This window comes from Siphateles boraxobius, unplaced genomic scaffold (assembly GCF_051911475.1).
Source record: "Siphateles boraxobius isolate OS27281-9 unplaced genomic scaffold, OSU_SipBor_1 25, whole genome shotgun sequence".
Lineage (NCBI taxonomy): Eukaryota > Metazoa > Chordata > Actinopteri > Cypriniformes > Leuciscidae > Siphateles > Siphateles boraxobius.
In genome coordinates, this window is record NW_027508866.1 from 36,316,861 (window position 1) to 36,340,393 (window position 23,533).

Sequence of the window (23,533 nt, forward strand, 5' to 3'; positions counted from 1 at the left end):
TCACTGCTGTGAACTGACCACTGCATAGAATATGAAAAATATGAATATCTTCGTGAGTCTGCTGTCAACAACAGGCCTAAACCAGCCATTGCACCAGCACAAAAACACAATCAGTAAAATATCATCTAATTATTATCAACAAAACGTTTAAAATATCGAGATATATTTTTGTCAATATTGCACACCCCTAATGTACGGTCTTAATTTTGATATCTTCAAGTCTTAAAAAGGTCTTAAAAAGCCTTAAATTTGACTTTAAAAAGTGTGCAGGAACCCTGAGTTAGGGATGCAGCGATATGAACATTTTGGCCGATAACCGATAATTCTTTATATTTGAAAGGCGATAACCGATATATTGGCCGATAAATCTAAATCCAATTTTTTTTATATAATTTTGAGAGCCTGATTACAAAAACATAAGTCTCACCATTAAACGCCATGTCCCAAACACACAATTATGATGATCTCATTATAATGTTATGTAGCCGATATGACAGACCTGCGCTGCACATGTTGCACTGAACTGTATTTTCCTTTTTGAAGTGATTTCAATCATATTTCAAGCAATTCAAAACCATCATGTTGAACAGTGAAATAATCCATTATTTATGAGATTTAATATATTGGCCAAATTTTCTTATTGGGCAGATAACGATAACATGAACAAATATCGACCGATATGTGACCCTGGACCACAAAACCAGTCATATGGGTCAATTTTTTTGAAGTTGAGATGTATACATCATCTGAAAGGTGAATAAATAAGCTTTCCATTGGCATATGGTTTGTTAGGATAGGATATTTGGCTGAGATATAACTATTTGAAAATCTGGAATCTGAGGGTGCAAAAAAATAAAAAATTGTCCATTTATGTTACAAAATTTCTTCATGAAACAATTTTTACTTAATATCCTAATGATTTTTGGCATAAAAGAAAAATCGATAATTTTGACCCATACAATGACCCAGGGTCACACATGGGGGTCGATACATCGTGCATCCCTATCTTAAATGCCCTAACTGATATGAGAAAATCCTTAAATATCATTTCAAGTGGTCTTAAATTTGGAGACAGAAAAACAGCATCATGAAATGGCTTAATGTTTGTCTGTTTTTTAAGATAGCACTCTTGTTTTTGATCTCTTTCTTCAGATGATCGTGAATGTGGACGGTCACTCATGGGCTCTGTGTTCAATCGAGGATACGAAATCTCCCAGAATCCTCACTCCTCTGAATAAAGATTTCATTCCAGTCACTGATTCTCCTTTAGTCGTTCAGCAACACAACGTCCCGCCACAGAAGTTTGTTCTCTTGTCCGCTCAGGTGTGATTTATCTTCCCGTTGATGACACTGTGTGATATTCTTCACGTTCCTCTTCTCTTACTGTTATCTTTACGTCTGCAGGGGAGTCACATCTTCCACAAGCTGAGGCCGGTGGATCAGTTGCGCCACCTACTGGTGAGCAGCGCTGGAGGCGAGAGCGAGGAGGTCGAGAGGTTCTTTAAGCTGCACAGGGTACGTGTCGTCATGCTTATTCGTTTAATATCGAAACAATGCATTTGTCAATTAATATTAGGGGTGTAACAATATATCACAATACAAAAATGCAACAATGTGTATAGTGGATAGTGACAATATTTATTGTGTATAGTTATAAAAAATAAAAATTACTGAGTGAGAAAGTTTTAGTGTCCGTACTATATTAAACAACTATATATAATGTTGAGAATAATGTATAATAATGCAATGAGGGAATATTTGTGTTCTGATAATTCGAAATATCTGATATTACCAGTAAAAAGTAACCTACATTATTTTAAATATATCTACCCAGTGCAAGCGTGTTCGTCAAAATAATTCTGTATTTTAAGCTTCAGAATCATTAATATTTTTATTCTGGTGTCTATATTATCCTTTGCATTGGGTTATCAACACGAAGTCCGTCCTATTAATTTACACACACAATGTAATATCAAATTTAGCATTTTAATCCGCGGTCATTTAAAAATATGTCTTGGAGTATGGCAATAATATCGTATCGTGATATGTATTGAATCGTGACATGAGTGTATCGTTACACCCCTAATAAATATTGATCTCTGTTCACAGGAAGAGCAGGCGTGTGCCACGGCGCTGATCTTGGCCTGTTCCACTGCAGCGAGTGATAGAGAAGTGTCTGTATGGGCCACGCGAGCGTTCTTCAGGTCAGATATGATTTATCTGTTTTTTAAATCAGACGAACCATTTTATTTCAACAGTCATAGTAGACAACTATAAAAAAAAAGTGTTAAAATAATAAATAAAAAATCAAGTTAACATAGAGAATTTCTAATCATTTTATTTGCACCAGTATAACAATAAACAGCACTATAATTACTACACACACACACACACACTACTGTCTCTTCTGCTCACCAAGGCTGCATGAATTTGATCAAAATAGTAAAGTGTAATTTATTCCTGTGATCAAAGCTGAATTTCCAGCATCATTACTAATGATTGATTGAAATGCTCTGACACACTCGTTAGGAAATTTACATTACATTTCAATTTATATATCTTGTCTGATGCTTTTATCCACACCGACTCAATCAATGTTTACCGTATTTTCCAGAACATGTGTCTTTTTTTTTTAAATCTAAAATGTGCTGAGACGTATTCCAAAGCAACTTGTATAATTAAATTAACGTCAAGCACGCAAAACATGCAGATTCATGCGAATGAGAGATACGTGAAGCCAAGTTTATATCTATAACGCATTTCCCACACTGCAGAAGTTACAGTTTCGCTTTTCAATAAATTTGTTTGGTCTTAAAAATGTGACTTGTATACAGATGCGACTTATCTGCGTTTAATTTCTCAGTGTAATTTTGACAGTGTCCAACTTGTTTTCTGGAAAATATGGTACATTTTACCAGTTCATTCAATGGCTAAAACAATTTTACTTTAAAACCTTTACTTGCAAATTCACGAATTGTGAATATATGGCCAAAAGTCAAACAGTACCTACTTCGGTACCAAGTCGGTACTTAAATTGTAAAATTTTGACGCTTTGAACACTAAATGAAATCGTAAACGCCTGATTGGCGATTGTGTTCACACGCTCATCAGATATGTCTGTGATTGGCTACACTGATCAGCACACAGGAGAGTTTGAAAGTGTTTTAAAAACCAGGAGATGGAGCGTTTGAAAGCACAAGCAGACGTCTATCGGCGGACCCGTCCTACTTTCAAACACTCTCGTGTGAAGAGCGTCATTGATGTATATTAACAACATGTTTTTAGGCGCTGATCATTGTAGCCAATCATAGACCTATCCGATGAGCTCTTGAACACAATGGCCAATCAGAGGCGATTTTGATTCCGCTCAGTCACATTTTTTTAATTTTAGTACCGACTTGGTACCAAACTCTACGGCCAACAAAATCATCATGGAAATATTTGATTTGATGATTTGACGTGATGCATTAACACAGAAGGTGTTTTTTTGCAGGTACGGTGGAGAGGCTCAGATGCGTTTCCCATCTGCCATTTCTGCTCCCAGTAACGTCGGCCCGCTCTTCAGCTCCCCCGTACCAGGTGAGAGACATTTCAACCTGCCACACAAATCTAGTTGTAACCATTAACCCTGTCAAATCACACTAGAATCTGTCCGTGTTGACTAATGTCTAATCTGTAGTCTGCTGTGATTGTAGGATCCCCAATGCCTGTCGGCAGCCCCATACCAAACCCCAGTTTTCTTGCCACACCTGCCCCAGGTATAAAACTACCCCTCAAATCAGTGAGAGCTCCACTAATCTGTGTGTACTGGTATATCTGATGTTAAAGAGGACCTATGATTTAGTTTTTGTGCTCTATTAGAACAGGTTGATTATTTTCCTCCTAATCTCCATTGTTGCGGCTCCTCTCTTCTCAGTCTGTCAGTAACGCTCTGTTTACTTCCTGTCTCTATGAAGCCCCTCCTTCTGAAAAGCACACTGTGCTCTAATTGGTCGGCCTGGTCAGTGTGTTGTGATTGGTCGAGTGTGTTTGGGAAATGTCCCAAAACCGCCAGTTTCAACACACTACTAACTAACTCAACCAGGCCCCGCCCCTTTATTCTGCGTATTAATTATTTAAATGAAGAATATTGTGACGTGTTCGTTCCCGGAACTACAATGGAGGCGTTTCAGGGAGTTCAGAAACACTGACACTGATATAGAGAAGAACTGGATCTTTTTTTATGCTCAAACAGCAACATTACACACTGAAGAGAGATGAACATGAAATAAAGCATAATAGGTCCTCTTTAATTCAATCATTTTACACAAGAAATCAATTGTGTGTCTGTCTCTATTCCAGGCCCATAATGCATCTTGTTGTCTTTGTCTTATTGTTTTGTATCTTATTCTAAACATTGCGTTTTATAAAGCAGGGTGTAATATTTAGGACGATCTGTTGACAGAAATGCAATATCATATTCATAACTATGTTTTCAGTGGTGTATAAAGACCTTACATAATGAACCGTTATGTTTTAATTACATTTCTCTCTACACACACCGCGGGTCCCCTTACATCGACATGTACAGTGGCCCTGAGCAGACAAACGCGTTTCCTCACTATGTTGTTCTTTGTGCAAAGAAGCGAATAAAACACTGACACAATAATGAACAAGTAACAATAATATTTGCAATAACATATCGTTTTACTGAATAATTAAGTAAACCTAATTTCTTAATTTATCTTTGTAAAGAAACCTCATTGATTAACTGACTAATCTCTGCTTAGACAACGACATCACTTCCTGTCGGCCACCGTAAAGCCTTGTTTATACTCGACGCGTCGCCGTTGTGCTATTCTGTGAAAGGTCAGGGGGCGACTCGGAGTAATTGCTCTCTAAACCACCAGGAATCAGCAGTGAAGAAGTAGTTTGCCGTTTATTAGTAGTTTATTAATTGCTGAAATTCATATAAAAAAGAGTAATAAATGCAGTAGGTTTATTGTACTTTCACTGTATGTAAACTAGTTAAACAACTGAAGCCTTATTGAAGAGTGTTTAATCCTTAATTTCATCAGCAGGGCTTACTTCTGCTATAGTAGGCTTATTTTGTAAATGTAAGCAGTTACTTTATATAAGTGCAAACTGGGTGCTTAATGCAAATGTGTTCCTATTCACAAAATGAGAGGATCAATGCAATATGATCCTATTCACAATCAATGCAAATGTCTCTGTGTGTAGAAGGATCATAAACATGCTGGTGCAGACGTACCAGCTCGGACAAAGTCGCATTGAAGTCGTTCATCTTCGGATGCGGCGCTGCGCGCGATGTTGCAAAAAGTGCCGTGCACACCGCCAGTTATAATGGGGTCTTTCGCACCCAATGCACACGACCGCCCACACCGCAATGACGTCATTTTTGCTTCGCGCGGACGCGTCAAGTATAAACAAGCCTTAACTTCTGTTGGGTGCAATTCGCAACCTCACCAATAGATGGCGCTAAATTACACAATGCCCCTTTAATATGTGTTTGACTCATCAGGCATGTACCCACCAACCATGTCGACCCCTTACATCCCGGTTACTCCCATGATCCCCAGCGGTGCCACTCTCACAGCTATGTCCTCTGGACCAGAGGTCATCTACTCTGGAAAACACAACGGCATCTGTATTTACTTCACACGTATACTGGGGTCAGTCAGCGTTACGCTTAATACATGCTTGCCTTGACATTACGAAAGCTGTTTTGAATGACTTTAATAAAGATTTACTTTATGTTGATGCTTTGAAACAGGAACATCTGGGACGGGAGTCTTTCGATGGAGACCATCATAAACAAAGGGAGTCAGACTGTGACTTTCGTGAGTAATGAGACATTTTAGAGTATTTTTACACTTTTGTAAAACGAGTCATTTTTGTGTTTTATAAAATGTTCTATACAATTTTTTATTGTTACAAATGACGGATTTGGGAGCAGTGCCTTTTTTTATATATATTTTATTTATTTTGGGTAATTACAGATTTTAGAGAAATTTCAATGCTTTATTGCTTTTATTTATGCATTTAGTTTTTGTTTGATAAATTACAGATTTTGGAGCATTTTTACAAAAAAATGCTTTCTTTTGTTTTATTTATTTTTATATTTTATTTTATTGTGAGCAATGACAGATATTGGTTAATTTTTCCCCCCAAAAACCTTTTTGGTTTAATTTTTGTCTATGGTGAATAACGACAGATTTTTTACTTTCCTGCTCCGCTTGCGTTCAAGTTTTTGTAGTGCATCACTTCCAGCAACTTTATGCAAATCAGAAAAGTACTCTACCTGTCAATGATTTTGTGTGTTTAGGTTCAGGCTAGTTTCACGTAGCCAGACCTTTAGATTGACATCATAAATGTATTTCATTGGCCAAGAACTTTCCAGAAGCCAGCTAACATACATGTAAAGCAGCCAATCACAGTTCAGCGTCATGTTTAGGGGCGTAAAAATGTAACGTCAATGTTTCCTACAATAACAGACAGTCTTGTAAAACTCTTGGACGTATTTTAAAGAGTCTAAACATTGGTTACATGCTTTTTGAAAACCCAGCGTTTTGTTGATCACGGTAAGTGCTTACTGTCACAGATGTAAACGCGACATTCAACTTCGAATTTTCCAAAATGATTTTGTGTGCCTTATTTATCAGACGTTCAGCCAAATCTGAGACTAGGTTCAGGTTGACATTTCTTTGGTGTAAAATCTCGGCACTTCTTTGTGTGGTTCATTGATAATGTCGTTTGACCTTTAGTTGGAGAGCACAGCCAGTTCATCCGATCTGGAGCTCATCCTCTTGGAGCTTCAGGGTTTGAAGGAATTCCTGGACAAAAACTCCCAGTTCAGTCCGACTTCCCTGGGTGTGGCCAAGTAGGTCCCCGTCACCTCTTCTCATCTCGCTCATGTTAAAGTATGCATGTTTTCTAACTGTCTCGACCTCATCAGTTTCAGCTCTCCAGCAAACCTACAGCAAAGACTTCTGGGATTCATGCGACCGGATGGTTCCAGCTCTCAACAAGTACAGCAGGAGCTTCAGCGGAAGTACCACAGTGAGTTTCAGTGTGTGTCTGTACTAGGGCTGCACGATATTGAAGAAAAATGCGAGTAAGCAATAAGGTACGAGAGGCTCCGATTCACGTCGTGCCTAACAACGCCCTTCAGCTGTGACTTATTCACAATACAGCACTAGCCTCTCGTTCCTTAATGCTTTTATAAAACGATTACCACACAATACAAATGTTAAAGCTGAAAAATATGTATCAATGTAACTTTCATGAAGTAAAATCACTAAAAGCCTTCCTTCCGCTGAAATAAATAGTCCCTGACTGTCAACAGCAACAGAGGTTACATGCATTATTTCACCATTAGATGGCAACAAAAACTGTCTTTATGAGTGAGTCAGTGTGTAGAGAAGACTTTTACATTGAAAGGACTGAAACTTGTAAACACGGAAAAGCAAGATGCAACTGATAAATGACTAAGGCTCGGTAAAACACCTTAACCGTTAAAAGGACAAGATATCGCAGCGGACATTTAAGCAGATTTTTTTATTACGAATATAGCACTGACCTGAAGGAAATTGCTGTATACTGTAAATGCAGGTTGTTACACTCACTTACTCGATCTCTCAATACTCTACTCTAGCTTCAATGAACAATATCAGTGAGAACAAACGTGTTTGCGTTGCTAGGGGTGTTGTGTAGTGATACATTGAGCCGTTGGGTGAAGCGGTCATAGTAATGTTTTATTGTGAATAAAACCGCTATTGACCAATCAGAATCAAGGACTGGAACTATAACGTTTTATATATATATATATTAGTGCTGTCAAACGATTAAAATATTTAATCGCGATTAATCGCATTAATGCCATAGTTAACTCGCGATTAATCGCACATTTTTATCTATTCTAAATGTCACTTGATTTCTATTTGTCTCATTATTTTTTCTAATTTGAATGCTCTTATCAACATAGAAAAGTGGATCAGCAGTAAGTTTGTTCTTAGCTGTGGTATCCATGTGTTTCTGTCTGAAGTCATCAATTGTAGAGCTTAGATCGGGCCCAAAAAATCAAGCCCGACCCGAGCAGTGCGCATTGTGTCCGAGCCCGGCCCGGCCCGACACATAAACCGTAATTATGAGCCCGAGCCCGATTTAAACCCGTCCATTTTTTTAATACGTGGGTGGGTCGTTATAACTGACGTTCTCAACTTTCTATGTTACTTTCTCCCGCCCGCAACATTTTTGTCCCGCTCCCGCCCGCAAATAGACTCTTTTTTTGTAGGCTACCTCCAAATACTTTCGCCTACGTGTCGCCACCATACACATCAGCATAAATGCTCCTGATAAATTATTTGTTATTAAAGCATTAACACACAAACCACTGTTATAACATAAAAGCAAGCAGGCTACTGAGTGCATGGTTTGGCATGACTGAATGCGCGCAAAGTGCGCTCCCTTAATAATTCCTAAAAAGCTGACATCAGTTCATCGCAATCTCACACATCTGTTATTATCAATGAAGCTGACTGCACAATGCATCTTCCATAATATATACACTTTGTTTGTTATAATTTGAGGATTTGCCAGCATACAGAATTCAGCACTGAACAAAAAGTCTGCTTTGAGCGGTGAGGGGAGTCTATTTTAAATGCTTCTGATTGGCCATTGCGTTCAAGAAATCAACACATATGTCTGTGATTGGCTACATCCCTCAACGCTGCAAACATGTCATAAAAAGAAACTCTGGCCTGTAAATCGTTTCTATTTTGTTTTAGTTGTTCTTGTTGCTTTTCTGCAACATATGAATAAAAATGTATTAGTTTTTATGTTTTATTCATAGATATTTCTAGTTTGCGGGAGTCCCGCGAATCGTTTTATGCGTCCGTATCCGCACACAGAGTGAGTGCATTACCGCTCGAGCCCGCGCTCGCACTCGGCCATCAAATCTAGTCCCGCGCCGCACTCTATTGCGTTGAGAGTGCACGTCTCTAGATCGGCGTCTCGCGCTCGCGCCATCCACTCAAAACGTAACGTTAGCCTACTACTCTTTGGCCGGCGCGCAAGCCCAAACAAGTACGTGCGGCGTGCCTGTTGTTTTGTTTCCGGTCTAGCTATCCGGTGTGATGTTGTAGTTTTTCTAACGTTACTAGTTGTTGCAACAGCATGTGAAAAAAATACAAGTTTGCTAGGCCAAAAAGAGTGTTAATCTCGCGATAAAAAAATTGACGCCGTTAAAATGTGTTTGCGTTAACGCCGTTAATAACGCGTTTAACGGACAGCACTAATATATTTATATATATATATGTATGTATGTATGTGTATAGAGTGTGTAAAATAAACTTAAATTATCTTTTTATCGCGTTTCACATTCTTTTTGTGACAAGAAAACATCCCTAGAACTTCCGAAAGTGAACAGCAGTGTTTTACTGTAGCATTAAGGCTGATTTATACTTCAGTGTCGGACCTACAAGGTCAAGGTAAACTTTATTATCCCACGGGGGAAATTCATATGGTCATTCATTACGCGCCCTTGTCACAACATATTCTCTAAAAACATAAACACAACACATACGCCAGAGCCTCTACGCTATAGACTTGGTTTTCATTTATAGTTCTGCGTCATTGTCCGCGTTGACGCGCAATTACTCATGCAGAGGGAGCATGTGAAACCCAAGGGGAGGGGTTCTAGTGGACCAATCACAGCGCTTGCGTCCGCGTAGAATTGACGCGTAGTTACATTTTTGGAGAGGTGCACGTCAGGGTACGCGCGCTACACACAGCCTACGACGTAGCTACGCCGTGAGTTCCACGCAGAAGTATAAATTTGGATTAAGAAGTAAGTGTTATTTTAACATCAGTGTAAACCAGGGGGTTTAGGGTTTCAGGTAGGCCTACATTAGGTTTATATAACAACAGAATGTGTATAATCAAATGTAGAAATAAAACAAGGCGTCTCTGTCTTTTATTCATGACCCCAGTTATTGCACACCATCGCGGTATATACATTTGCGATATTTCGATAGTTTTGATATATTGTGCAGCCCTTGTCTGTATGTTTGTGTGTCTCTGGATGTTCAGATATTCAGCATCTGCTCATGTTTGTTCCTCAGCGGAGGCTCAAGCGCATGAGAAAGCGTCTCTTCAGGCCATGCAACAGTTGATTCATCGCTCCTGTCAGACGCTGGCACTCTGGAAACTCCTGTGCGATCACCAGTTCAGCCTCATCATCTCTGAGATGCCCAAGGTACGACTCATCGCTCTCACTTTCTTGAATATAAACCGCTTAATTGGCAAAATCATATTGAAATAGGGCTGCGTGATAATGTAAAAAACTTAGATTTTGTTTTTCCGCGATATGAAAAAAGGAATTTTTTGGAAAGTTTTCATAGACCATGTTCACAGTGTTTTTGAACAATTCAATATGCATCTACAATAATAATAAAGTCCTCCTGTGGTGAAAATCCAGCTTTTGACGTTGTGTATATGTTTGTGGTGTTTTTAATATGCTTTAACACAAACCATGTGTAAATTTCATAAGTCGACAGCATTGCTGAGTCTTTCCTCCTTAAAACTGCAGTGAACCAAAGACAGTCTCAAAAACACGGTTTGAAATCGCTGGTGTTTCTGACGTCACACAAACTACCTTGTAACCAATCAGATCAACGTGTGATCGTCAACGAGTGTGTGGAGGCGGGGCTCATTTGCATATTCATAGAACCGCGTATACAAAATGAGGCGAGGCTATCGAGTTACATTCAAGATATTTTAAGGAATGAAGAATTTTTTTCAAGGAATATATTTTATTCTGGTTATAAAATATGAATTTTAAGGGATAAAGTTATTGACTGCAGGGGGACTTTTAATAATAGTAATAATAATATTTTACTGTAAAATAAAAAATGCTTTGTTTTACTGTGAAATGACTATGAAATATTTTAATCTCTTAATTTTCAAACAGTAAACTATTGAGCTTTTATTTTGACTGGTTGCCGGCCAAAAAAAATATGCAGTGCCCGTTTCAGAATGAAGCACGGCACTTTTCATTTAACTGGCAGTGCATACGTTTATTTAATTGAATCGCAGTCTGTGATTTGACAATCACACTAAGCCATATTGCGATATAAATTTTTTTGTATCTTTTTATATATATCATGCAGCCCTATATTGAAACTTGATGCACAAACGTTCCTATCGTTTCCCTCGCTGGTTTTCTTCCACTACCAGGAGTTTCAGGATCAGATTAAGGGCGTGAGTTTTAAGGACGTGGTTGTTTCTGGACGCGAGCTGAGCGGCGCTCTCATCACCGCGCTCATTAACGTGTACATCAAAGACAGCGCGTGTGTAGACACGGTCAGCGTTCACCTGAGGGACATCTGCCCTCTGCTGTACAGCAGTGACGACAGCACCTGCTCCAAGGTACCGCCCATCCTCACAGAACACACACAAACCACACACAGTATGAAGATGGAAACATAACTTGAGGCAACTGTGGGAATCACTCAGTTTTTTTTTTTTTTTTTTGTGTGTGTATCATTTATCCTAATTTTTTTATTTTTAAGTTCTTTAGTTTTATTTTAGTTTTTTCTTTGTTTTTTTTTCTTTGTTTTTTAATTCATTTCCTAAATTTTTCTTTTTCCATTTTTATTTTGTTTATTTTTTTTTGTTTGTTATTAATTTAGTTTAATTATTTATTTAATTATTTATTTACTTTATTCCAGTTTTTCATTTGATTTTTTTTAAACTTGTGGGAAAGGAATCAAACGCACTGCTTTTAGTTTTTTTTGTACGCATTTATTATTTATTCAGTTTTATTTATTTATTTTTATTTTCATTTTTTAGTTTTGTGTTTTTAATGTTTATTTATTTTAGTTTGTTATTAATTTATTTCAAATTTTATTTTTTATATATATATTTATTTACTTTAGTCATTTTTGGGGTTTTGTTTATCTCTGTAATTTCATATTTTTTATTTATTATATTTTTTTTATTCAGTTTATTTTTCTTATTGCAGTATTATATCATTTTATATTTTAGTGAATTTTTTTAACGTGTGGAAAAGGAATCAAACAGTTTTATTTATGATTTTTTTTTCATTTTGGTGTTTTTCTTTAGTTTTTAGTGCACATTTATTACTTAGCTTATTTTTATGTATTTGTTATTTATTAACTAGTTAGTTTTATTAAGTTATTTTAGTTTATATATATATGTTGATATATATAAACATATATAAAATAATAATTTTATTATTTTCTTTTTATTGAAGTCATTCCATTTTTTCATTTTAGTTAATTTGTATTTACATTGATTTAGAGAAATAGTTAGATATTTACTCAATTTCATTATTTCAAGAAAATTCATTATTCTTAATATGATCTTAATTCCACTTTGGTTCCTTGCCATGCCTTCTTAACAATTCCATGAACAATTCTTGTCACTTTTGAAGTTAAAAATACTTGACGATAATTATGCTTTTTCAAGCGTGACCAGTCGCTATAACTGAAGTCTCTGTGTTTTATAAACTGTTACCGTTTGAATATAAGGTTGAAATCAAATCTCTGTCCCTCCTCACAGGCCAACGAGCTTCTCCAGAGCTCCAGACAGATCCAGAACAAGCAGGAGAAGGAGCGAACACTGAAGGAATCGCTCCGTCTCTATCAGCAGATCAGCCACCACACAGACCTGCCACTCGTGTGCTCACAGTACCGGCAAGGTGAGCGTCTGAGAATCTGCTTTAGAGGGATAGTTCCCCCAAAAATGAAAATTAGCCCATGATTTACTCAACCTGAATCTATCATAGGTGTATATGACATTCTTCTTTCAGACGAATACAATCAGAGTTATATCGAAAAATGTCCTGGCTCTTCCAAGCTTTACAATGGGAGTGAATGGGTATATATTTTTGGAAGTCCATTAAAGTGCATCTATCCATGATAAAAGTGCATCTATCCATGATAAAAGTGCATCTATTCATGATAAAAGTGCATCTATCCATCATAATAGTGCATCTATCCATCATAAAAGTGCATCTATCATCATAATAGTGCATCTATCCATCATAATAGTGCATCTATCCATCATAAAAGTGCATCTATCCATCATAAAAGTGGATCTATCCATCACAAAAGTGCATCTATCCATCATAAAAGTGCATCTATCCATCATAAAAGTGCATCTATCCATCATAATAGTGCATCTATCATCATAAAAGTGCATCTATCCATCATAAAAGTGCATCTATCATCATAAAAGTGCATCTATCCATCATAATAGTGCATCTATCCATCATAATAGTGCATCTATCCATCATAATAGTGCATCTATCCATCATAATAGTGCATCTATCCATCATAAAAGTGCATCTATCCATCATAATAGTGCATCTATCATCATAAAAGTGCATCTATCCATCATAAAAGTGCATCTATCATCATAAAAGTGCATCTATCCATCATAAAAGTGCATCTATCCATCATAAAAGTGCATCTATCCATCATAAAAGTCCATCTATCATCATAAAAGTGCATCTATCCATCATAAAAGTGCATCTATCCATCATAAAAGTGCATCTATCCATCATAAAAGTGCATCTATCATCATAAAAGTGCATCTATTCATCATAAAAGTGCATCTATTCATCATAAAAGTGCATCTATCCATCATAAAAGTGCATCTATCCATCATAATAGTGCATCTATCCATCATAAAAGTGCATCTATCATAACAAAAGTGCATCTATCGTCACAAAAGTGCATCTATCCATCATAAAAGTGCATCTATTCATCATAAAAGTGCATCTATCCATCATAAAAGTGCATTTATCCATCATAAAAGTGCATCTATCCATCATAAAAGTGAATCTATCCATCATAAAAGTGCATCTATCCATCATAAAAGTGCATCTATCCATCATAAAAGTGCATCTATCCATCATAAAAGTGAATCTATCCATCATAAAAGTGCATCTATCCATCATAAAAGTGCATCTATCCATCATAAAAGTGAATCTATCCATCATAAAAGTGAATCTATCCATCATAAAAGTGCATCTATCCATCATAAAAGTGCATCTATCCATCATAAAAGTGCATCTATCATCATAAAAGTGCATCTATCATCATAAAAGTGCATCTATCCATCATAAAAGTGCATCTATCCATCATAAAAATGCATCTATCCATCATAAAAGTGCATCTATCCATCATAAAAATGCATCTATCCATCATAAAAGTGCTCCACAGGCTCTGGCGGGTTAATAAAGGCCTTCTGATGTGTTATTGTAAGAAAAATATCCATATTTAAAACTTTATGGACTAAAATAACTCTCTTCCGGCAGACGGCCTACGCAAGTCGACTTGCTCTAAAAGAGTAACTCTTTTGTGTGATGTAGATGTAGGAGTAGCTTAAGTTTAGACGCCTCTCGCGGTTCAAACAAACTCAAGCTCCTCCCACATTTCTCTTTACAAATTGTGGTTTTAGACTTCTAATTCAAGTGTTATGTTTTGCTCCTTCCTCTGCTCTCCTGCGTTCATCATTATGTCATGCGTCAGGTCAAGTGTTACTCTTCCACTGTAAATTGATGCATATGCCGTCCGCCGGAAGCTAGTTATGTAAGTCGATAAAGCTTTAAATATGGATATTTTTCTTACACGAACACATCGCTTCACATCAGAAGGCCTTTATTAACCCGCCAGAGCCTGTGAGCAGTTTATGATGGATAAATGCACTTTTATGATGAATAGATGCTTTTTTATGATGTATAGATCCACTTTTATGATGGATGGATGCACTTTTATGATGGATAGATGCACTTTTATGATGGATAGATGCACTTTTATCATGGATAGATGCATTTTTATGATGGATAGATGCACTTTTATCATGGATAGATGCTTTTTTATGATGTATAGATCCACTTTTATGATGGATGGATGCACTTTTATGATGGATAGATGCACTTTTATGATGGATGGATGCACTTTTATGATGGATGGATGCACTTTTATGATGGATAGATGCACTTTTATGATGGATAGATGCACTTTTATCATGGATAGATGCATTTTTATGATGGATAGATGCACTTTTATGATGGACAGATGCACTATCATGATGGATAGATGCACTATTATGATGGATAGATGCGATGCACTTTTATGATGGACAGATGCACTTTTATGATAATTAGATGCACTTTTATGATGGATAAATGCACTTTTATGATGGATAGATGCACTTTTATGATGGATGGATGCACTTTTATGATGGATGGATGCACTTTTATGATGGATAGATGCACTATTATGATGGATGGATGCGATGCACTTTTATGATGGACAGATGCACTTTTATGATAATTAGATGCACTTTTATGATGGATAGATGCACTTTTATGATGGATAGATGCACTTTTATGGACTTCCAAAAAAGAAATATATACCCATTCACTGCCATTATAAAGCTTGGAAGAGCCAGGACATTTTTTAATATAACTCCGATTGTATTCGTCTGAAAAAAAAAGTCATATACAGGGTGTGTAAATCATGGGGTAATTTTCATTTTTGAGTGAACTATCCCTTTCAATGCAGAGGAACTGAACGATCTTTATATTGCAAACTTGACCCCCTTCTGCCCCCGTTCAGTTCGCTTCTATGAGGGAGTGGTGGAGCTGTGTCTCACGGCCGCTGATAAAAAAGACCCTCAGAAACTGGGGCCGCACTTCTACAGGAACGGAGAACCAGAGGAGGACTCCAGCGGCCAGCAGGCCTTCCAGGAGAGGTCAGTACACACACACTCATCATCAGGGCTGTCAAAATGGCTGAAAAGCTAAATTAGAATTTCCTTCTTAAATATTACCAAAATACAAATTATATTAGAATTTTAAAGGCAATATTATGTTAAAGGAAAAAGTACTGTATAGTCTCCTATGCCCACAAGAGGGGGCTATAAGCAAATATGAACCAAATCAAGCATAGCATCTTTTATTGAAATGAATGAGAAAACACTCTTCAACACAGCGTAATGAACTACATGAACACAAAATAGCAAACAGGCATTCAGAAACACTCACTTCTACTCACTACATCTACATATTGTTGGTTAAAAACACCAGATGATCAGCTTGATCTGAGCGAGTGCTGAGCGCTTTCTGTTGACAATGTTTCCAGCTGATGAACACACACGCTCATCTCTGATCTATGTGCCAGATATGGTCAAGTGTGTCGTTGCACGATTTTCCCACGATCTGAGAGGGCTTTCGTCAGCAAGAAGCCTTTTCCCGCCATTTTTCTAATTAGCAACGAAGCCGCAGCGCTGTATACTGGATAAGCTAACAAACTCACCGCGTCCGTTACGTCATCATCATGTCTCGCGCCCCTCTTGACACAGCAAAAATTAGAATGCACGGTTTTTGCATTCGAATATGCAGTTTTTTTTTTAATTCGACGAATATTTAAAAATTCAAATTTTTATTTGACAGCCCTACTCATCATATAGGATCCTAAGGTGCTCAGGTGGAAGTTGCAGTTTTGAATCCGGTCATAAATGAATAATTAAAACCATTTATGACATTTTTGTCCAGACTGTCCTGTTATAAATGCATCACGGACACCATTCAGGAGTTGGTGAACCAGAGTAAAGCGGCTCCTCAGTCTCCCAGCGTGCCTAAACAACCCGGGCCACCCGTCATGACCTCTGACCCCAACATGCTGAGCAATGAGGACGCTGCCGCCCATGTGAGTTACATGCCACCTGCTAGAACTTCAGTCTAAAACTGTTTTAGTGTTATTTTAATTTTCCAATGGAAGTACTTAATATTTTGAATTGGCTTTTATTTTTATATTTTCATATTTATATTTATATTTTATATTGTTTTCATTTTGGTTGAAGTTTTAGTAATTTTGCTATGTGCAAATGTTTTTAGTTTTTTTTTCTATTTAGCTTTAATTTATTTCATTTTTAGAAACTTGAATATTTTTTACTACATTTTTTATTTTATATTTCTAATTTTTCTTTTAGTAGTTTAGTACCAAGGTTATTATAGTTAACTTAAACTGAAACAAAACTTTTTTTATTGTTTATTTTAGGTTTTCGGTTTATATATTTTTGTTTTTCATTTCATTTTAAATTTTAGTTTTTGCTTTCATGTATTTATCATTAATTCAGTTTATTTTAGTTTTTTACTTTATTTATTTACTATAGTTGCTTTAGTGATTTTATTTGTAATGTATATCTATTTATTTTTTATGAAATGTTAAAAAAAAAAACTTGAAAAGTAAATGTTTAACAAACAGACTTTATTTTTTACTTTTATTTTATTTCACGTTTTTGCCAAGGCAACATTTCTAATTTTCGTTAACGTTTTCCCCCTAGTATTAGTTTATTTTATTTCCAGCCTCATTTCAGTAAAAGAACATGATTTTAATGGTTTTGGATGAATGATCAGTAACGGCACTGATTCCTCACACAGTTTGAGCAGATGCTGGGTCTCGCTCAGAGATCTCAAGACGAGCTCTTCCACATCGCTCTCTATAACTGGCTCATTCAGGCCGATCTTACCGACAAACTTCTGGAGGTATGACAAAAATAATGCAGAGTTTTGCTACACAGATGAAGGTCTCTTTGCTGTGAGTGTTAAGGACCCTTTCTCCTCCGGTCCAGGTGAATTCCCCATACCTCGAGGATCATCTGATGCACATGATCAAACAGGACCAGAGTAAAGTGCGTAACATGGACCTTCTGTGGCGATACTACGAGAAGAACCGAAGCTTTGGCAAAGCGGCGCACGTGCTGGCGCGACTGGCAGACATGCACAGGTTAGCCCCGCCCACTGAAATCTTATTGGTTCAAAATCACTCTTCATTTACATATATTAAACATTTGTGGGAAAGGAAACACAGTTTTTTTTAGTTAATTTATTCATTTTGGTATTTTTCTTTAGTTTTTAGTTCACATATTTATTATTTAGCTTATTTGCAATTTTATGTTTTGTTTTTTTCATGCATTGTTAATATTTATAAAATCAACTTTTTTTTAATTTAGTCTTGTTTTATTTACTTATTTATTTTGTTTTTCTATGTTTATCTAAGTATATATTTTTATTTTTGTTATTTTTATTTATTGTTTTTAGTTGTTTTTACTTGAGTATTTTTTTCTTTTATTTAATTTAATTAATTCCAGTTTTTAATTTTATTTTAGTTAATTATTTACATTTATTTAGTGAAATGGTTAGATTTTTATTGATTTAAATAAATTATTTTATTTAAATTATTAAAATTCAATTATTTAAATAGAATTCAAGTATGTTAACCTTAATCCCACTTTGGTTTCGTAACAATTTCATGAACAATTCTTTTGTTACATTTGAAGTTAAAAATTCTTAACGATAATTTTGCCTTTTCAAACATAACTTTTTTTTTTTTTTTTTGGTATTCCTGTTTTTTTTACATTTATATGAACCCTTAAAGGTTCAATTTTCCTCAGTTTGTTGGTGTCAAATGAAGTTGAGTGGTCAGTGTTGGTTCTGTGTGTGTGTAGCACTGAGATCTCTCTGAAGCAGCGTTTGGAGTACATCTCGAGGGCCATTCTCTCGGCCAAGAGCTCGTCCTGCGCGTCTTCACTGGGAGCTGACGGAGAGTTTCTGCATGAACTGGAGGAGAAGATGGAGGTACTGACACAGAAGCAGCTGCTGATGATCTGAATGAGACATTTGTGTAATCTAATTGCGGCGTGTATGGTTAAAATTAAAATTAGATTTTTTTTAAAAATATATATTTTTTTAAAAGCTCCAGGGTGTTTGAAGGGCTGTACAATATCAATATGACTGATTACTAGGGCTGTCGATTGAACGCGTTAACCCTCTGAAACCGACGGCATCGTCGACGACGCCACACGACTCCTCCGATAAATATTGATATTATTTGATGAAAAATTGATCGATTTCCTTACCGTTTTTTGCAGCAGAAAGCTAACACGCTAGCCGTCACGGGGGTGTATTTGGTGTCTTTCTAGCCTTTTCAGAAGGTTTTCTATCCAGCCTGGAACTTGTGCGTCCTTTCAGAGTGTTTCAGTAATAAATCCATATGTGTATATCCCAGTTTTGATCTCTGAAGTCCATAATTTATAAATTTTCCGTCATATTTGCTGCTAGCTTGATGCAAGCTGCCATTTTGGACATCTCGCGATGCTTTGCGTGAGGTTGTTGACCAATGACAGGCTGATCCGTCGTCCACGTTGGTGTGCGTCATTACGCATGAACCAAGGGTGATATTTTGGAAAGAGAGAGACGCACGGCACAGTGGTTTCGAGGAGAGAGAGAGAGAGACGCACAGAGAGACGCGAGTTTTGAATAATACACAGAGAAACACGGAGAATAATGGATCCTCAGAGATTGAGAAACATGGATGTAAATCAAGCACTGGCCTTTTTGGATGCCATGGAGGATGATGGATTTTCTGGAGAAGAGAGCTTTTTGACTGATGAGGAACTTGATTACCAGAATCGTCTAGACCCTGCTGAAGAGTAAGTTACATTTATTTATTTACTGTAAAAGTATAAAAATAAACAAAAACTAATATGATAAAATATACATTTTCTAAATATGGAAAAATAAGTTATGTAAAAGTAGTATTTCGTTTTTCTGTGTGTGTTACAGAGTAGTAAGAGTTGTAGATTACACTCTTTGTCTCTCAACCATTGTATGTCTGAGTTTATTTACTGTAAAAAGTATAAAAAAAAGAAGAAAAAACTAATATGATAAAATATAAATTTTCTAAATATGTAAAAATAAGTTCTGTAAAAGTAGTATTTCATTTGTTTATGTTTGTTACAGAGTTGTGGATTACACTTTGTCTCTCAGCCATTGTTTGTCTGAGTTTACCTAGAGATACAAACAAAGGATGTTGTAGTGGGGGGTTGGTCACACCTTTTACCTGTGGAGAGAATAGTGGGGGGTTGGTCACACCTTTTGGCTGGAAAGCGAATGGTCATATTATAGCTGTGGTGGGTTGGGGGTACAGTAGCAATCTCAGCCATTGTAATCTTATGTGAAAAATCAAATACAAAAACAGTAATTGATCTAATTTGTATGATCTAATATTTTGCTTTATTTATTTGTTTTACAGTTGTGATAATGATGAAGACACCAGCCCACCCACCCAAGCCAGACAGGAAAGCTCCCATTCTTCCACTGAGGAGGGCCCTTCCACTTCTGCTGCAGCATCCCAGCAGCTGCCAGGAATAGGTCATGGACGGCTGCTGCAGTTTTTTACTTCACAAGGAAGTTTGTGCAGAGAAGCAGCAACAGCCCATGACCCACAGGGCTTTTCTGGAGGAGCTGACAGCCCAACTCTGTGGTGTTACAGTTGCTGTTCCTCCCACCCAGCAACAAAGTAACCATGTACCCGTCCAAACATCGGAACAAACTGAAGCAAGCAAGAAGGCCACCTATGGTAGAAGGCAATGTGTGAACTGCAAACAGACAAGGCAGGTGAAACAGGCCACCCCCTGGAAATGCAAAGCCTGTGATGTGGCCCTCTGTGTGATTCCTGATAGGAACTGTTTTGAGGCTTGGCATCAGTGATTTTCATGAGGCCCAAAACGCCTGGACTTCCTTTGGAAAAATGTAAATATTTTTTGTTCTGTTCAAGTTATAATGTTCATTCCTGTGCTCCAGGACTCCAAAGACTTGAACAAACTGTTTTCCAGAGGAAAATTGCTTAGCTTTTATTTATTTGTGTGTGATTTCAATAAATATTTCAGTGATTCAATTTCCGATTTATTTTTTCATTTGTCTTTGTGGTCCCATAACTTATTTTACATTCAGGTGACATCAATGAAACACAAATAAGCTGAAAGTTCAATTTGTCCTGAAAAAAAAGATGTGTGTCAATTGTCTGTGCACAAAAGTGTTGATGTTTTACAAGCTTTTTTAGTGAATAACACCAGACGAAAAATTTATTGTAAAAATACCCTTAGGTCTCAGAGGGTTAATTAGATGAATTAATCCCGGTAAAAAATAACACGTTTAAACGCATTTAAAGCACTTGACACAGATCTACGTAGATCATCTGACATTTCATACAGTTGTTTGGTGATGAACATGAAGCAGAGCAACAACTCACTGTGATGAAGCCTATAGACTACAGTAAGAATGATCCTAAAATTCAAGATATAGAGCAAAATACCCCTGTATTATAAGTTTCTCATATTTACATCATATGATATAGTTAAGCAATATCACATGAGTGCAAATGTGATATTGATTTTATACAATTGTTCAACAAATAATCGTTCAGCAAAGGTTAATCGTGTTATTTTAGAATAATATTGTCTGTTTAATAATAAACGAAAATATAAAGACAAAACAGAACGGTTCGTCTACGAGCAACACACAGCGGCGCTTGATTTCTGAACCTGCGTTTTCAACGAATCAGGTGAACCAATGATCTGATGGACCATTCATAAAGAGCCATTTACTTCACGCCTGAATGAATCAGCTGTTTGAACGAATCGAATGAATGACTTGATGACTTCATCATTAACCCTCTGGTGCTGCTTGCTGTCGGTCAAAAATTACACAATTTGTCCACACAGCAAGTGCCAAAACCTTCAAGTTTCGTACCATTCCGATAAAGTCAAAAATTCTCAAAAAAACAAAAAAAAGTAAGATTTTCGGTCATAAATGACAGAAGAGCACCAAAGGGTTAAACATTTACCATAATTACCATAGCACGTGAACATAAATAAGACATTTACCACCAGCTACTGGCAGTTTTGGTTTCTTATTTAGAGTATAATTTCATTGGGGGCAAAACAACTACAACATAAGCTTATTCACATATTATTAAAAAAAACCGGTATAGCTCATTCAAAAGTCAATATTCAGTCATTTTCTGAATAAAATATTTCTTTTTTGAAGCTACGTCTTTAAATGATCTTTAGGGAGTAATGTCTTTAGATTAATTAGATTAATTAATCGCCACATGTAACTAATTATATATATTTTTTTTTAGTTCATTGCTTGACAGCCCTACTAATTATGTATCAATATTATTAAATAAAATATTAAACAAAATAAGAAAAATATTGTTAATGTAACTCTACTGCAAAATTCAAAATGGATATTAAAGAAATATAATAATAATACTTAAAGTAATATTAACATTGTAATTTGTATTGTTTCATTTCTTAAATGTTCACATTTTGTTTATAAATCTGATACTACATATAGACACAATAAATTGCTTTAAGTTTTTTTAGGAGCTCAGCACATAGTTCTTCAGCGCACACGAGTCAGACACATATGTGATGACTTGTAAGTGTTACTCTTGTTAAAAGTTGTATAAATTTGTTTTTGATACTTGTGCAAAATTGATTCCCAGGCCCCAGCGAGGATCGAACTCGCGACCCCTAGTTTACAAGACCAGTGCTCTAACCACTGAGCTATGGAGCCAGACCTGTTCAAGACCGGTCCTCGTTACTATTTAATATTGCATAGCTCTTCAAAGGGTGTGTCCAGCACTTCCCTGTAGCTGTGTTTGTTTAAAGTTAAGGAGGAATGATGGATGACTCATTTGTCATAAACGTCATCCTTCCATATGCATAACTTTGTTTGTCCAATCCTAGCACATATTATTTACAATGATATATATATATACACACACACACACACACACACACACAGTCATGTGAAAAAGAAAGGACACCCTATTTAATTCTATGGTCTTATTTATCAGGACATAAAAAATCATCTGGTCCTCAGCAGGTCTTAAAAATAGGTAAATACAACCTCAGATGAAGAACACAGGCCATATTATACTGTGTCATTATTTAACAAAAATAAAGCCAAAATGGAAAAGCCATGGGTGACTAAATATAAGTACACACCTACTGCTTCCATAGGATTTAAAGTCCCCCTGTAGTCAATCGTTTTATCCCTTAAAACTCATCTTTAATCACCAAAATTACATTTTAAAGTTTTTTCTTTGGAAAAATATCTTGAATGTAACTCGACACCCTCGCCTCATTTAGTATACGAGTTTCTATGAATATGCAAATGAGCCCCGCCTCCACTCACTCAGCTCAGAGATCCACTCGTTGACGATCACACGTTGATCTGATTGGTTACAAGGTAGTTTGTGACGTCAGAAACACCAGCGATTTCAAACCGTGTTTTTGAGACTGTCTTTGGTTCACTGCAGTTTTAAAGAGAAAATACTCAGCAATGCTGTCGACTTATGAATTTACACATGCTTTGTGTTAAAGCATATTAAAAACACCACATAGACATATAAACAACATTTAAAAGCTGGTTTCTTTTCACCACAGGGGGACTTGAAGATTATTTTTTAAGGAAAAACGTCAAACGTCATTTCGGTGTTAAGAAGAGTTTTAAGGGATAAAATGATTGACTTTAAAACATGCTAGCAATGAGTTAAATCATGTTAACAACATGCTAAATATTTTTACTTTCTCTGAGTAAAACCTTCAAACTTCAAGCTGTTATTTTAAACTGTCAGACCTGGTT

General features: G+C 36.4%; 1 protein-coding gene and 1 non-coding gene across 5 annotated transcripts in view; one reads left to right on the forward strand and one right to left on the reverse strand.

Moving 5' to 3' along the window:
• nup155 (nucleoporin 155) overlaps positions 1-23,533 on the forward strand; it is a 50,814-nt gene that overhangs the window by 17,661 nt on the left and 9,620 nt on the right. For 2 of the 4 annotated variants that reach the window (XM_077243777.1, XM_077243780.1), the window contains exons 12-28: positions 1,153-1,323; positions 1,405-1,515; positions 2,110-2,204; positions 3,494-3,579; positions 3,696-3,758; positions 5,522-5,672; positions 5,774-5,840; positions 6,765-6,880; positions 6,956-7,059; positions 10,122-10,255; positions 11,236-11,427; positions 12,583-12,721; positions 15,651-15,786; positions 16,589-16,742; positions 17,477-17,581; positions 17,668-17,822; positions 18,544-18,673. In XM_077243777.1, coding sequence (XP_077099892.1) covers positions 1,153-1,323; positions 1,405-1,515; positions 2,110-2,204; positions 3,494-3,579; positions 3,696-3,758; positions 5,522-5,672; positions 5,774-5,840; positions 6,765-6,880; positions 6,956-7,059; positions 10,122-10,255; positions 11,236-11,427; positions 12,583-12,721; positions 15,651-15,786; positions 16,589-16,742; positions 17,477-17,581; positions 17,668-17,822; positions 18,544-18,673 — 2,109 coding nt within the window. The remainder of the gene's footprint in view (positions 1-1,152; positions 1,324-1,404; positions 1,516-2,109; positions 2,205-3,493; positions 3,580-3,695; positions 3,759-5,521; positions 5,673-5,773; positions 5,841-6,764; positions 6,881-6,955; positions 7,060-10,121; positions 10,256-11,235; positions 11,428-12,582; positions 12,722-15,650; positions 15,787-16,588; positions 16,743-17,476; positions 17,582-17,667; positions 17,823-18,543; positions 18,674-23,533) is intronic. The other 2 variants (XM_077243778.1, XM_077243779.1) reach the window with 1 other exon arrangement.
• trnat-ugu (transfer RNA threonine (anticodon UGU)) lies at positions 22,387-22,459 on the reverse strand. The gene has a single exon. It is a non-coding gene; the product is annotated as a tRNA-Thr (tRNA).